The sequence below is a fragment of the Procambarus clarkii genome, chromosome 94 (assembly GCF_040958095.1).
Source record: "Procambarus clarkii isolate CNS0578487 chromosome 94, FALCON_Pclarkii_2.0, whole genome shotgun sequence".
In the NCBI taxonomy this organism is placed as follows: Eukaryota; Metazoa; Arthropoda; class Malacostraca; order Decapoda; family Cambaridae; genus Procambarus; species Procambarus clarkii.
Window position 1 is genome coordinate 3701256 of NC_091243.1, and position 17583 is coordinate 3718838.

The 17583-nt window shown below is 41.7% G+C and overlaps 1 protein-coding gene across 1 annotated transcript; it reads right to left on the reverse strand.

Annotated features, from left to right (window-relative positions):
* Positions 1-14169: 14169 nt before the first annotated feature.
* Positions 14170-16951, reverse strand: LOC123747265 (probable G-protein coupled receptor B0563.6). Its single transcript, XM_045729307.2, has 3 exons — positions 16824-16951; positions 16282-16446; positions 14170-16080 (listed from the first exon to the last, which is right to left on the reverse strand). The coding sequence occupies exons 1-3, from the start codon at positions 16831-16833 to the stop codon at positions 15125-15127; spliced, it is 1131 nt and encodes a 376-aa protein (XP_045585263.2). The 5' UTR covers positions 16834-16951; the 3' UTR covers positions 14170-15124.
* Positions 16952-17583: the final 632 nt, after the last annotated feature.

Sequence of the window (17583 nt, forward strand, 5' to 3'; positions counted from 1 at the left end):
TTCAATAAGTCACTTGCGACAAGAACACTGGCGACAAGGACACTTCCACCAGAGTGGAGACTTTCAAATCACAAATATCTATATAAATAAAAATGGAAATGTTCCTTTGTTCAAAATCGTTAATCTCCGAAAGTTCTTCACCGATTACCATGAAATTTTGACAATGTTCCATTCAAATATGTGCGTGTTTTTGTATACATACTATATAGATGCCACACCTGTGACAGGTAAAAGCATGTTGCCAAAAACAGTGCCATCTGTTGTATGTAATAGTAATACACACGCTAAACTAAATATGTTACGAATTCCATTTCAATGTTTCCGATTGCATTGATAAATTAAATTTTCATTGATTTCGATTTATTTTAAATTTTATTGAATTATTTTGTGTGACATGGTGTTGGAATTGAGCTGTGTTTTTTACCATACCGTTCATTTCGTAAGTATAAGTATAGATGCCACACCTGTGACAGGTAAAAACATTCATTTTTTTAAGAAACAGCGCTATCTATTGCTCGTAAGAGCCACACACGCTATATTAAATATGGTACGATTCTATTTCAATGTTTTCGACTGCATTGACAAACTAAATTTTCATACATTTCGGTTTATTTTCATTTTGATTTAATTATTTTGTGTGACAATGCGTTGGAATTGACCTATGTTGTTTACCATGCCGTTCAATTCGTGAGTATAGGTATAGATGCCACACCTGTGACAGGTAAAAAAAAATTTTATTTAAATAGTGTCATCTGTTGCACGCAAGAGCAACTTCCGCTACACTAAATATGTTTTGATTCCATTTCAATGTTTCCAATTTCATTGATAAATCGAATTATCATAGATTTCGATTTATTTTCATTTTGATTTAATTATTTTGCCTGACGTTGCATTGGAATTGAACTGTGTTGTTTACCATACCGTTCATTTCGTGAATATAGTTTATTTTATTTTTTTTTCATTGAGTTTCATTTCGGTTTTTAATTGTTTTTTTCTTATATTTCAGTAATGAGAACATCAGATCATTTTATGTTTCCAATTTTCTGATGGGAACATCAGATCATTTGGGAATGCATCAAACGAGGGAGTGGGGAATGGTGGGGAGGACGAGGGGACAGTGGAGTGGTGGATTGTGTGAAGGACATAGGGATGGGTGAGGGAGGAAATTGTGGGGAGGACGAGGGGACGGGGGAGAGGGGAATGGCGGGGAGGACTGGGAGACAGGGGGAGGGTTGGTGTTGCTCAGCAACGCACACGCGTTGCTGAGCCACAGCACCGCGTGGCCGGGTACACCTAGTAAATAAATAAATATAATCCTTCTTGAAATTATTGGCCAACCAGCGAAACGCCGGAAGTTGGTAAACTGAAGGAAACAATTTAAGACACTATAAGGCAACAGTCATCCCGTTTGCTGCTTCTCCAAGGCGCTGCTGATGTATCAGAAGATTTGGAGTACAGCACAGTGGAGAAACACACACATTATTCCTTGTGTAGCCAAAGGGAATTTTCCATGTATATAAATTAAAATCTAACACATTTGTCTCGTGAGAAGACTTATCTTCGACTTGGAAGAGCGATCTTTCTAATAAGGTTTTGTAAAACATTTGTTTTCAGAGTTTGCAAGGGGTAACTTGGCCAATACTAACACAAATTCAGTGGTTAAATATCGTATTAAATTAAACAGTGGATATAATCTAAAAAGTTATGAGCTGGCATGAACGCTGAAGAATCTGATTTGTAAAATGTTGTACGAGGGTTGAAAACACTTTGTTATCTACGTCAATGAAATTTATAACATTTCATATCACATGATCAAATTTCCGAATGATACACATACCAACTGGAATGTGAAATTGTTGAGAGGATATTGCGTCCTTGTAAACGACCAAAAATAACCGCAATTTATCAAAGGACTGACAAATAATATTCAATATTGACCAATTCAAAAGCTTACATGAGGAATATAACAATATTCATCACAGATATAATACTGAGAGAACGATCTTGCTACAAACTGAAGAGGAGGATCTCGACCAATGATTGAAAGCCGCTTACCAAGTTTGTTGACCTGCTGTTATATATAAAGCCATTTCTAGTGATGGTCAAACGAAGCTTTCATAACAATAAGAAAACAGTCCTTCAGCTTCACAAATAAAGGTTTGTACTGCAAACAAATACTGTTTATATGCATGAAAATCTTTAGTATAAAGCGACATTATTGGACTGAAAAGTGTTCAAGTAAAGGTGTGGAAAAACCTTAAGTTTGTTTATCTAAGGTTTGAGGCTAGACGTACAGAGCTAGCCTCATTCAGTTTTGTATGGTTAGTGTTGGGTGGTTGGAGACTGTCATATAGGTTGGTTTGGGTCGGCCCCAATACCCGCTTTTAAGAAGACTCGGCACCCACTGCAAACCCCGGTGATTCCCGTAAAATCAGAAATGGTCCCGTGCAACCTGTCCTCTTAAAAAGAACGTCGCTTTTGGCCGTTTGCCCGTATGGCCGAATATGGACGTAATTTGAAAATGAAAACAAAAAATAATTAAAATTTGGGATTTTTTCAACAACAGTAAGTTAAGGGTCCTCTGATAGGTTAGGTGGGCAGGGAATTCTCATAAAGCTTCAAAACTGTATGAAAAACGTTAATGGAAAGAATCCTCTTCTAAGCTTGCCGAGTAAGCCGGACGACTCAAACAGAAAACGGAACAGTACATCACTTTTGTGAGTCGATTTCATTTCAAATTACATCCAAATTTGGCCATAGCGCGCATACGAGCGAAAATTGACGTTATTTTTTAGAGGACGGGTTGTATCCCGAGAGTTTTTTAGCAGTTTTCAACTGTTCAAACTATTGCATCTTCTGGGAGAGCGAGCGAGCGAGAGAGAGTGAGAGACAGATAGGAAACCCGAACACTGCCGGATACCAATTCAAGATACAAATAAATCTAGTCGCCTACCAAGAAAGTGCTGAAGAACACATGATTGACAACGCTCGGATCAAAACACAGGTAGGCAGGTCCTTCCAAGACAATTAAGTTACTGAATAATTCACCCGAAGGAAATCTAATATATCATCAAACCAAAATATTGACCACTTTATATTTATCAGTATTTGAAGGTAACTATACGTTGACCAGACCACACACTAGAAATTGAAGGGACGACGACGTTTCGGTCCGTCCTGGACCATTCTCAAGTCGATTGTGATGAGGACAGGTAGGGACAGGCATTAAATAGGCAAGAGAGAGCTGAGGAGGAAAGTCAGGTGTAGGGGATAGTAGTAATGAGAACTGCAGCAGGCCTATTGGCCCATACGAGGCAGCTCCTATTATAACCACAGAAGGAGATAGTAATAGGAATAAGAAGAGGATAGCAAGGGAGCGTAGAAGACAATGAACAGAAAAAGGGAGAAGAGAGAAAGAAAGGGAAAGAGAAAGAAAGAAATGGAAGGGGGAAAGCTTATGTTAAGTCACGTTTGTTAGAAAGATTAGAGCATTTGAGTACATTTGTGTGGTCTGGTCAACATACTTCAGCCACGTTATTGTGACTCATCGCCTGCAGGTAACCATACTATTGCGTGAGATTAATTGACGAAGAAATATATTTAACACAAGTAGGAGTGAATAATGAGAAATATATATTATACAAAAGACTTTGCAATTGTAGGAGTAAATAATTAGGAATATAGCGTTCACTTTACTAAGTGAACGCTATATTCCTATATATACGCTATATATTTGTTTGAGAGTGAAAACATATCTGTCTAAAAATATTCACAAAAAACTTCAATCACCTACAATATACAACCACTAGATGCGGAGTACCCGGCGGCACCCAGGACTCCCCTGTGCCCAGGCCTTGGACATTCACCCTCACAGGTCTTCCCCCCCCCCCCCTTACACACACACAAACCCTCCCTTTCCCCCACCCCTCAAAAAAAAAAAAATCATCCTTTCCTCAGCACACAGCCTCGCCGTCTCTAGTCTCTCAGTCTCCACATATCCCCCAGCCACTATAACCATTTTTCACACGACTCAAAAACGGTTTACACACGACTCACAACTGATGACCTTCGAGCACTTCCGAACAAGTGCTTCACTGACTAATTTTATTAGAACCACAACGCTGTAAATGCTTCACCCACGTACTTCTAATACAAATAATCGCCGACAGAGCCTAAACACCTAACCTAACCTAATCTATGCCTATATAAGCACACTATGCTAATATATTATAATATTAATTTATATTTGACAAAATTCCCGTTTTGAATGAACGGCATATATACAAATTTAACCGACCCCAAAATGCCCCCAAATGACCCCAAAACGACCCCAAATGCGTCTGTGGGGTCGACCTCTGGATGTAATGGACTTTAGTCGAGGACGGGTTTGCTTCACTGCACGTACTTCAATTACAAATAATCGCCCACAGAACCTAAACACCTAACCTAACCTAACTTCCGCCTAACTGTACATAGAATTTATACATAGACGGGTTATCTAGGGAGGACGACGCGAGGGGACGTCCACCGCTTCTGTGCCAGGTAAGTCCACTACGGGCCCACCATAGCCGTGGTACTTGGAACTTGTTGTTATAGATTCATTTACTCGGAAAAACAAATAGGGAGGACGGCCGCTGCTTTAAACAGCCTGGTGTGAGGACGGGTTGTCTGGGGAGGACGGCCGCTGCTTTAAACAGCCTGGTGTGAGGACGAGTTGTCTGGGGAGGACGGCCGCTACTTTAAACAGCCTAGTGTGAGGACGGGTTGTCTAGGGAGGACGGCCGCTGCTTTAAACAGCCTGGTGTAAGGACGGGTTGTCTGGGGAGGACGGCCGCTGCTTTAAACAGCCTGGTGTAAGGACGGGTTGTCTAGGGAGGACGGCCGCTGCTTTAAACAGCCTGGTGTAAGGACGGGTTGTCTGGGGAGGACGGCCGCTGCTTTAAACAGCCTGGTGTAAGGACGGGTTGCACCAATCACATTATCAAAGTTGCATGAGGCTAGACCCAAGCGTCTGGCCTTCAGCCTCGGAGAGACAGACTAACAGACATACTCTTTTATAAATGGAGAGCCCGGATACCCCACCATTCTCTCTCTCTCTCTCTCTCTCTCTCTCTCTCTCTCTCTCTCTCTCTCTCTCTCTCTCTCTCTCTCTCTCTCTCTCTCTCTCTCTCTCTCTCTCTCTCTCTCTCTCTCTCGATGCTCCCCATTTTCCCTCCCTCCTTCCCTGCGGCCTTCACTCTCCCTGTCCCTCCCTGCCATTCTACCTCTCTCCCTCAAATTCTCCCAGCTTGCCTTCCCTCCCTAAATCCTACTCTCATTTTTTTCGATTCTCCGTTTATCCCTTCCTTCCAGGGAGGCAGGATTCTCCCTACCTCCCTAACCATTCTCCCTCCCACCTCCCCGGCCCCCCCTCTCTCTCAATCTCCCTCCAAGCCCTCATTCCCTCTTGCCCATCCCTCTCATTCGGGTCTCTCCCATTCTCTACATCACTCCCTCCCTTCCAGTTTCCCATTATCCCACCAATTATCCCTACCCTCCCTCCCCCTCCAATTCTTACTCCGTGTTTCCCTCCTGGTCTCCCTCCTGGACTCCCTCCTGGACTCCCTCCTGGACTCCCTCCTGGACTCCCTCCTGGACTCCCTCCTGGTCTCCTATCAAATCTTCTTCCTTCCATTCATGTTCTTTTCATTTTATTTTTTACTTCTTACGAGTCGTTGGTTGTCACAATAGAGAGGCAGTTCCCCCTAAAGAGAGGCATGGGCGTCGTCCCCTTACCACCCTGTGACACTCGCTATACAATGACAATTCGCCACGGATAGTTGGCTCGAGTCAAACTCAACTATCCTGGCCGCCCACCCCAGACAGACAGAAAATCAGACACGTTCCTTCGAATATAGATTTTAATCCCCGTTCTGACCGTGTACTTAACGCTGGAAGTTATAACCACTTATCGCAGTTCGCTCGAGGCCAGCGTTTGCAAAACTCATCAACCGGTTCATGTAAGGAGCTGAGGTGCAAACAACGGATTCACCTGGGTTCACCTGGCCAGGTGAACCCAGTGGTGTTCCTGGTCGTGTGGTGTAGAGGTCCCGGGGCGACGCTTCACCTCGGAATATCCCACTCTATATGCGTCACGTCAAAATATGACCCAAAGGAACCAGCAGGGAAGCGCCTCTGTTGGCAATAAGGCCATTGGACGACATTGAACCTCCCAGTGGTGATCAACGCTACGAGGTTTTGTCATACGTAAATGATTGCTTGGGAAGGTGTTATAACCCTGTGCCCTTACGACCCTCGGCAGTGCCCGTGGTGCGCCTTTATGCTATATAGAGAAAAGGGTGAACAGATAGTGGTGTGTAAAAGGTGTAGAAGATGCAGTAGAACGTTCTTCAGACCGTTCTCGCAATTTTAAAGGCGTTAAATTTCAAGTGGTTTCTACCTAGCCAAAAATGAATAACCCCTAAGCTACAGAAACTCAGCTTTATTAGCCCGAGGAAGCGCCAGATCTCCACTGTCTTTAATTTTAAATAAATCTACAAATTTGTTTACGCTGAGGTGGATAACGTCAGAATCGCAGTGTATCAAGGGTTAGAACTGGTTGAAGCTGCGGGCCGCGATTAGCGGCCCCCACACGCACGCACGCACATGCGCGCGCGCGCACACACTCACACTCACACACACACACACACACACACACACACACACACACACACACACTGCAGATACCATACTGTGACGACTGCAGCCTTCAACATAGCGAAGGCCAAAGCATTTGGCCTTTATTTCGGGATGCAGAGACCGACAAAAATTAACTGTATAATCCCTCCTTTTTGATTGGGAAGAAAACCTTGATCGGGACTGCGAAGTCACCTTATCATATTACATTGCGTCCTTTATCAACTTTTGGTTTATGATAAGACTTCGTAATGCAAGTTGCATGCACATTATTATATGGTTAATTTATATAAATTTCTAATAGTCCCATTTTCAGGTAAACATTGAAGTAGTTCTTCCTCTAAAAACAGATACCTTAGTGGCTAAAAATTATTATTAAATCAAGAACTAAGATGTCTCTCAAAAATTTGCTGCTTTTGCGTAACAAAATCTGTGACCTGTTAATTGCTAGTTCATCTACGCTGTACGACCATAGAGAAAGGAAATAAGCTTAATAGGCATTTTCTGGATATGTGAATATTAAAGCGTGACATGACTGAAGTATACAAAATCATTTCAATATCTTTACTCACCACGCCAGACGTTTATTCATTACACATTAGCTTCCCTCTCTCTCCGCCAGACGACAGATCAATGCTCAGTAATTGTCATAATTTCCTTCAATATTTTGTCGTCTTCCATATCGTAACTTGGTTTTTTAACACTTATCAATTATTTTTTCTTTTCATTTTCGTTTATTGTGGCAATTGTTCTCTCACATAACCGAAGCATGTGATGGTCAGGCGGTTATTGCTGAACGCAAGAAATGCATTGCATGTCTCTCCAAATCCAACTTGGCTTAGCATGTTTTGCTGTTAGCTCACGGCGCGAGACTCGATCAGCTGTGAGAAGAATTCTCGACTGTTTTGTGTCGTGATTTAACGTCGATTGTCCCGCCATTTGTAAAGTGCCACCAGGAAATGTATTTTGTCGCTCGGGGGAGGAGTTCCCGCCTCCGCCTGAATTCAGTGAAATGCCACTTGAAATCCTCATTTAATTCTATAAAGCTGTCTGAAAGACCGGCAGCGGTTGGCCCAATTCACTCTTCTGGAAGTTTGACAGAATAGAAACCTCTGAAGAGGACTTCAGAACATTTCTTTCAGCTCTTGTTCCATACTGCGCTGTTAAACTTTGCTAGAGTAGTTATCGGTACCACTCGTCTGACAGCTAAGTGGACAGCGCTTCCGATTCGTAGTCCTGAGGTTTCGGGTTCGATCCCCGGTGGAGGCGGAGAAAAATGGACAAAATATTTCTTTCACCCTGATGCTCCTGTTACCTAACCGTAAATAGGTACCTGGGAGTTAGACAGCTGCTACGGGCTGCTTCCTGGGAGTGGAGGCCTGGTCGAGGACCGGGCCGCGGGGACACAAAGCCTCGAAATCATCTCAAGATAACCTCAAGATAGATAACCCAGGTTCGATTCCAGCCCCATGCAGAAACAAATGTGAAGTTTCTTTTACCTGATGCACCTGTTCCTTAAGCAGTAAACAGATACCTGGGAGCTAGACATCTGCTACGGTTTGTATCTTGGGGACGTGTGTACTCACCTAGTTGTGTTTGCGGGGTTGGAGCTCTGACTCTTTGGTCCCGCCTCCCAACTGTCAATGAACAGGTGTACAGGTTCCTGAGCCTATTGGGCTCTATCATATCTACACTTGAAACTGTGTATGGAGTCAGCCTCCACCACATCACTTTCTGATGCATTCCATTTGTCAACCACTCTGGCACTGAACAAATTCTTTCTAACGTCTCTATGGCTCATTTGGGCACTCAATTTCCACCTGTGTCCCCTAGTGCGTGTGCCCCTTGTGGTGAATAATCTGTCTTTATCTACCCTATCAAGTCCTCTGAGAATCTTGTATGTGGTGATCAAGTCCCCTCTAACTCTTTTGTCTCCCAGTGACGTGAGGTTTAATTACCGTAGTCTCTCCTCGTAGCTCATACCTCTCAGTTCGGGTATTTGTCTGGTGGCAAACCTTTGGACCTTTTCCAGTTTAGTCTGAAAACGGTGGGCTGACCCCTCACCCCTCCCGGTGACGTCAGCGGTCCCTCGAATGTGTAAATTCCTCAAGTTTACACACATTTACAACTGTGGTTTACTTTATAGCAATGATGGTTTAGCACCATCTGATACAAACAATGTTATTACAATTTATATCACTTTTCAAATAGTAAATTTAGGTTCCTCTTTTTATGCCAAAAATATATATTTAATTCACACTGTTATACAACTGTTTAACTCAGTATTGAATTATAAGTGTAGGTTGTTACTTATAAAGTTTCAAATTTTGATGATATTCTCTTCGTGTTATGCTGTTATTGTGACTAATGAAATTATTATACTGTAATTTTTTTTTTATGAAACCTTTTCCCAAATACAAATGTACAGACATTTATGAGTAAACAATTTGATTTGATTTCAATTGACTAGTAATTCTGGCTGGTCTAAACACACTGCAGAATGCACATCTTAAAATATTGTATATTTAAATCCGAAACTTACCATATATCTTACAATTTGAATGGTCACTAATATACTAGTATACCTTAGCACAAAAATTAAAATGAATAGACATATATAATAAAATAACTTCACTATCCTGGCATTTGCACCAATGTTTGAGTGACGTTATGTCACAGTCTTGAGACCCTTGAGCCTCCTTATACCGACGAGTGTCTGACTGCAAGACGACCATACAGTGAGGCCTCAAGACCATGGTATTTGTATCTGTTTTCGAGGTTAAACTTGGGATCCAACAGTTTCACCGAGTGTAAAATTCTCCCCGACTAGGTTGACGCCACTTTAGAATCGTATTTTTCTCTGCTTAGAAGACAAGACCAAGATCCTGACACGAGTCTAGTAGAGTAGACTCGTGTCAGGAGTTTAGAGTATTTTGAATGTTGGTATTCCCATTGGTATGCATCTTTTTATCATAAACCTAGCAAATGAAGTTCGTTGGGTGTTGACCAGACCACACACTAGAAGGTGAAGGGACGACGACGTTTTGGTCCGTTCTGGACCATTCTCAAGTCCCACAATCGACTTGAGAATGGTCTAGGACGGACCGAAACGTCGTCGTCCCTTCACCTTCTAGTGTGTGGTCTGGTCAACATACTTTAGTTACGTTATTGTGACTCATCGCCTGCATTCGTTGAGTGTACTAGGCACAGTTCATTTAAAAATGAGCATATTTAAAAATTAACTAATATTGGGCTGAGGACACCTTTCTGTAGGGTGCCTAGTTCAAAGTCTGTTGGTACACTCCAAAACCCTTGAAACAATATTGACGACTTCCTGTTTGATAAGTAACCATAGATCCAACAAAGAAATCGATCACCAGCCTCCATTCGGGAGCGCTCACTCAAAATGACGTCGGCTTATCATTGTTGCAGGTTGACTAAAGACCTAGGAAGGTGGTTTAACTTTTCAACTTACAGGGGAGAGAGAGATGATAATGCAATGGTTCACACTCCTTCCGTGCAACTTCTAATGATACATTAGGGGATACATGTGTTCGATATGTATTATTAGAGGGACATGTTCGAGGAGAACACAGTTAAATAAATAATAAATAAATAAATGTTTATTTAGGTAAGGTACATACAAGAAATTTTTACAAAGATTCGTGTACTTATAGATAGAGCTAGTACATACAATGCCTAAAGCCACTATTACGCAAAGCGTTTCGGGCATATGAAACTTCTTATTCTGAAAGTTCTTATTCAATAGTGGAAACTGTGTGGTCCATACACATAAAGAGAACGCCAGCTGACCCTAACACCCATACACTGATACTCTGATCATTTAAGACAATCTAAAGTACTGTTGTCATATCACACACAGTGAGACCGTTAACCACTTTATCAGTGCGGGAACAGGAAGCTGAAAACGCCACCCACCAGCTGTACCAGCGGTCACAACACACATGTCCACTGAAAACGTTTAGTAGTCCCAAAATCAAAACATAGATGGCATTCAGAACATGAAGTACTCTGTGTCATCACTGAACATGTAAACAAAAAATGCATGGCAAGAAAAGAGAAACCAGGAGGAAGAGGACCAGATAGATAACGAAGTCAGAAACCGAAAATAGCGACAACTTTCTCCTCTGCAAGTGGTACCAATATCAGACGGAACCACTTGGGTACTAGTGTTACCTCTTGGCACAACCTTACGGGACTCTTCAAGTGGCTTCAAATGACAATTAAAAGAAGTCTATGAATTGATCGTGGTATATCCAGATACATCCTGTTGTATATCCCGATACATCCCGTTGTATATCCAGATACATCCCGTTGTATATCCAGATACATCCCGTTGTATATCCAGATACATCCCGTTGTATATCCAGATACATCCTGTTGTATATCCCGATACATCCCGTTGTATATCCAGATACATCCCGTTGTATATCCAGATACATCCCGTTGTATATCCCGATACACCCCGTTGTATATCCCGATACATCCCGTTGTATATCCCGATACATCCCGTTGTATATCCCGATACATCCCGTTGTATATCCCGATACATCCCGTTGTATATCCCGCATGTCGGGTTCGTTCTCGACTCACAATCGGGAATTCAGAGTTCAAGTTCAGGTCAGGACATAAATGGCTGGGCACGTTTCCTATCACCTAATGTTCCTGTTCACCTTGCAATAAATCTGTACCCAGGAGTTACTTAGCTTGTTATGGGGTCGCATCCTGTGAAGGGTCAATAATTCGAATATGGATGGGACCTCGATATAAGCCTAACCTGGGTGCCTGACCCTCAAGAAAATCAATTAAATGAGTTGCAGTGCAGAAATTCGACTGGAATTTAGATCACGTAATTTTGTTAATTCCAACCGATTAATAAGTGGTGGTGGTTCAATGCTGCTAAAACTGTGTGGAATTTTAAAATCCAGCTAATAAAAATCAGGACCAATGGGGATCCTTTGACAAGTCCGTGGCTCTCTGTCCTCTTCGAGGCCCGTAGTGTGATACTTGCCCTCAGTTAAAAATATATTGATGGTCGAACTTCTTCGGTGCGGCCTGAAGAGCCGAAGGCATGGAAGCCCAGATTCTATGAGTCCGAAGTGAAAACGGTGTCAAAGAAAACATTAAAGCATCGTAGACTAAAGAGAACTGGGCAATGGCAGACGTTCTGGTCAAAGCCAACTTGTGTCACGACGGTGGGTCGTCCAGCCATAAATAAAATTGTCTCCTAAGGCCGGAGGAGATGTTGTAAGAAGGAGTACGTGGAAGAGTAGCAGAACAGAAGAGAAAAACCGAGAAATCCAAAGTGAAAGAATAATTTGAAATTCTTTACCACCTAATCAAGAATGAAGGATAAGAGAAAACGGACATAGAAAATTGAGGAACAAGGTAGCCTAAAAAAATACGTAAAAAGACAGACAAATGTATATAAAAGTAACTCAAAGAACCGAGAGAAAAAGAAGAGGGCCATAAACTGAACATAAACAAATAAGTGAAAGGATCAAGGACGGCCGATATGCAGGCGACACAACAAGAGTGATGAGTTGTGAGATTAAACAAGGGAAAACATGACAGGAGTATAAGGAAGCACAATAATGTTAAGGTTTCTCGGTATGCCCGCTCGTTTTTAATGTTGGCAGCCGGGCCCAAGCTCTAATAATATTGCTGATAAATAAAATACAACCCCAAAAAATATAAACACATGCATTCAGAGATAATAACATGAATTATTAAATTATAAGAGAAACGAGTCAGAGAAAACGGAAAAGCAGGGGAAACTTAATGAAAAGAACAGGCAACTGTACACAAAACACAGCATTATTTTTAAACAATAATTTAAAACTATCTAACATTACTCATTGAGCTATGTAATCATGAGCACAGAGCCCTCAGCTGTTATGAATAGAACGCAATCAAAGCTTAAAAGAACAAGTAAAGTGATTTGAGGATACCCTACATGAACTGGAACTGGAGACTAGCGTGTTAGAAGGATACAAATATCCTAAACTACTATATTCTCTTGGTATGTATTTTATTATCACAAACTTACTTCAATTTGAATAAATTATGAGCTGGGATATGAGGACAGGTTTGAGCGTGGATATTATAATAAATAATTCATTATGCATATTCATTATGTCATTTCATTAAATAATGTCATTATGTCGACCCATATGTGAATTCATTATGAATTCATTATAAATCATTCATTATGTAAGGAGGCCTGGTCGACGACCGGGCCGCTGGGACGCTAAGCCCCGGAAGCACCTCAAGCTAACCTCAAGGTTTACCATGGTCTAAATATTATATTATTTATGTCGGGGGGACAGGAAGCCAGAGTGTATTCATACACTTTTTGGCTTTTATCGAGCCCCCCCCCCCCACAACCCCAAAGGTCGAATTACTGACCTCGCCCAGGATGCAACCCCACAACAAGCTGATTAATTCCTGAGTATCTACTGACTGCTAGGTGAACAGCAGCATTAGGTGAAAGGAAATATGCCCAACCATTTCTGTCCCACCTGATGTTAGATAGTTTTAAATTATTGTTTAAAAATAATGCTTGCGTATCTGAGTATCTACTGACTGCTAGGTGAACAGCCGCATTAGGTGAAAGGAAATATGCCCAACCATTTCTGTCCCACCTGGGATTCGAACCCAGAATTCTCGATTGTGTGTCGAGAACGAACCCGACAGTATTATGAAGATTGATTAAGAGCTGGGATGCGAGGACAGACTACCGGCAAAGCACATCAATGATAAATTTTACCTGAATTTTACCCGAAGGCCAGCATGTCTTTAGTGGTTGGGAGGGGGACAGGAAGCCGGCGGCTTAATAATAATCATCCATTTTTCTTGGGGGCAATACGAGATCGTCGAGTCCTACCATCACATTGAGACCACAAACCAAAGCTTTTGAGGAATCCGATATGGCATCTAAAACGTCCAATATGCTGTTCATTTTATCCTGGTCATCACTATTATGATAAATCATCAGATCCATAAACCACCCAGATATGTACACGTGTCCATCACACATTCACACTCATCAACATATACACATATAACCCACATTACTACTCAGACATATAATAATAACACCGAAGCACTTTTGGACACGTATATAATACAAGGCAGGTAAATGTGATCAGATCAAGGACAGCCTCGGATTCCCTTGGTTAAGATGGATTGCCTTCTGCAGCTGTTACGAGCCTTTCGTACCTGCATGAACCACGACTCTTTAATCAGGACACCTCTCATGAGAGTTGGGATGAGATGGATAACCTCCTTAATGTTGTGAGGATTTTATTTCGTCTTCAAACTAATGGTTCGTTTAACACTTCATCCCACTGTCCTATAAATTGCTTCTAGTGCACTTGTATGCAAAACAAAATGATTAGAAGTTGCCTTTGGGCTTGAAGATGTGGACATTGTTTACCGTGTTAGGTAGAATATATATTCAATAAAAGAGCATTGTGTGATCTAAGTTTAATAATGGGCTGTAAAATTAGTTATTTACTAATGAGGATTTATTCAAAATAGCTTCAATGAGATGCATGAGAAAAATTTTACATAGGACAAATTAGATTAACAATTGTTAATAAGGATTTATACCCAAATGCCGTTATGATTCGTGACCGCTGAAACTGCAGATGCAAGAATTTTAGCAGCAGTAAACCTGTCAGAGTGGAGACCCAGGCGCAAGTAACACAGTTATGGCTCACAAGGATCACATCTTCAGGGGGGAATCTCTTGACAAATGTCTAGCATACTGGTCGTTATTTTTATTTTTCCCCCCCCAGTGTTGGCGTTCGATCCCCGATGATCTAAGTGGCTGGGCACTGTTCCCTAACTTGTCCTCATATCTCAGTTCGAGACCCGGTTCCATTTCTCTCCCAACCTAAGCACTTTTTCTAGATGATAATCTTTCCATCTGGGTATAGTGTGTGTTCGTGCAGGTCGCTGAGGGGAAAAGCAGTCATTCCTTCAGTAACTTGGAAGAATATTCTAATATTTTTCTTTATCGCTACAACTCTTATTAGCCTGCATTTACAACACAATTTTCCGGTGACCTTAACCTCAAGATAAGACACTGGAATCAATCTCAACTATACAACTAAAGTAGTTTTCCGAGCATTTTTACATGTCTTGGTCTGCACTCTTTATTCAGTTCATATTTTTGTCTCAATCAATCAAGGTCCCTGGAAACACAAACCGAAACTGTCTATTTTCAGCTTGTTACAACTTGCAATAAAGTTGTTACATCTTGGCTTATCGTGTTTATGACGTATTAGAGCGCTGTTACAACTTACTATATTGGTTGTTATAACTGGTTAGGTGTTAAAACTTGTTCGAACATTGTACCAACGTCGTAGTTTCGGTGTGTGTTTGGCGGGGTGTCGCTATTGTTGGTGCCGAGTGACGGCCACTAGACACAAGAGCCGGGGGTACAGGGACTCCTCACGGGGCGCTTAATAAAGACTAAGAAGGTAAACTGCAAAAAACTATATACAGCGGATGCACATTGGCTTACGAATGTCCTACACGTCAGACGAATTTGACTACTACATAAAATATACATGTAGAAGTTTAGAGCATGGTTAAGGATTTCCAGGTCATTAGCCAGGGCTCTGAACACCTCATACTTAAACGCAGATGAAAGGTAGTCGGTATACATTGCATTAAATATTCCCACAGGCACCATAGTGATGAAGAAAGTGAGCACCACCGCAGACAGGAGGTAGACCAGGTTACTTTCTTCAACCATTTTACCTTCCCCGGGTGTTGAAGCATTCTGCGAGGAGCTGCCCAAAACCGAGTTAACTATCATTTCTTTCCGTCTCTTGCTCAATCTGATAAAACTTCTGATTGTCATAGCGTTCAGAACAGTTATCACAACGATTGGGATGAATGTGACTATAGTCTGTCTGCTCCAGGAGTACATTAGGTACCAAGGTTCCGCTAGTGTGTCATACCTCATGCACGCCACCCACCAGGTCTCGTCGTCGTCAGGGGGCTCAAAGTACGACGACTCACAGTCACCGGCGTCCACTGGCGTCTTGAGGAAGCAAACGGGTAACCACACAACGGCAGAAACCACGAAGGTCAGGAAAAGTGCTTTGTAGGCAAATTTTGGACTGTGTATAGTGGAAAATTTGGCCGGACGACAGATGGAGTAGAAACGATCCACCGTCACACAAACCACCGTGAACACCGAAGTGCTCATTGGGACGTTCACAAAATAATTTTCCAAGTAGGAGTACCAGGCAGCTGTAGTGTAGGAGCGAGTAGCTTCTTGGACGATGTGCACAAACACAGATATTGAACACAGCAGAGCTATCAAGTCACTTGCAGCAAGGATGACGAAGTACTTGTACGTCACGCCTGAGGACAAAGAATTTCATATTTACCCTCAAGAAAGGTATACTATGTAATCTTGAATAAAAAAAAAACCGGCATTCTATATTAAAACTATTATATCATTAATTCAAAATTATTATAAACTGATAGTGATTAAAGAAAAATTGTGTTAAAACAGAGACAAAAGATTCATTTGTATCTTAAAACATCAATCTTCCGCCTTACCTCTGAATTTGGGATTCCAGAGGATTAGAATGGTGAGCAAATTCCCAACTATGCCGGCTGAGATAATGATTGGGCTCACTATACCGTAAGCCAGGTAGTGAACCTCCACTATCCTAGTATCAATGGTGTTATTTTCTTGATTTTGAAACCATCGGACTCCAGTGTCTGGCGGATATTTACAACAATTGTATCTGATACGTTCTCATAATACGCTACGTTATGTGAAGGTTATGTAGTTCTCTCAAAGAAATATCTACACATAGTATGAATTGTTAATCATGAAATAGAGCTCTGAGGTATCAATTATTCTTTTTTTGTGTGTATGTTCCCATTCCACGGTCATTTTGTCGAGCAAAAATTAATAAAATCCTCAAATGTCGTGGATAATGAATGGGTTATGCCTGCCTGGTCAGCCATCACATGTACCATATCAACGGCAGTGTGTGTACAACCATCACAACGCGATTGGCAACAACTATAGCATAAAGACAGCGGCCATTATTTATAGTTTATGGTTGTGATCCCTAAAGCAGAATACTCACCTAAACCCATCCTGGCTGTAGGTCACATTCACCTGTTGCTTACTCTTCCCGCTGCTGTCTGCTCCAGTGGACCTCTTGGCTGGCGGCGGCGGCTGGCTCGCTCTCTTCTGCGTCTTGTGCACTTCCTGCACAAGACGGGAGGAGATGAGCCCGACCCCAAAAATCAATACTGAATGGTTACATGGCATGAATTTGATGTGTGTTGTGGGGAAACTAACCAATTAAAAAATGAATCGTATATATGAGATGTGAAAACATATTAACAACAAGGTTAAAGTTCCTTGCATAGATTCGAAAGCCAATACACTTGGTGTTGTTGTGTGAGGTAATGGAGCAGCACAATCTCCTGCCCTTAAATTAAGGAGCACAATAATTTTCAGTGTTTGCTTGACCCATATGTTTGTGTAATGGAAGGGGGGTATCGAGCAGGAAATACCATGTATAGTGAACAAGAAGTATCGTGCATTTAGAGTAAGATGTGCCTATAGTCTAACATTGTTTTCACATTGGGTGACATTTTCATTGCCTTGTATTGCTACAACTCCGAGTGGCAAGTCCTACATTAACTTCCTCCCACACACAATGCTAAATCCAACACAAGTCCTAACATTTCACACAAAAAATATCCTTGATAGCAAGTGTTATTTGATGATTTTCTATACAGATCGGAGGAAAGAGCATTGTCTATTATTCTCCTTAAATTTGGAGTTGAGCCTTTCCTCTGACAGCTTAAGGGAAAACAATGTGAAAATGTGTCATG

Bases quoted from the DNA above. Each gene is read 5' to 3' on its own strand.
- LOC123747265 (XM_045729307.2), bottom strand. The intron at 16,081-16,281 runs GTAAGGCGGAAG...CTTTGTCCTCAG, and splicing joins CTGGAATCCCAAATTCAGAG to GCGTGACGTACAAGTACTTC.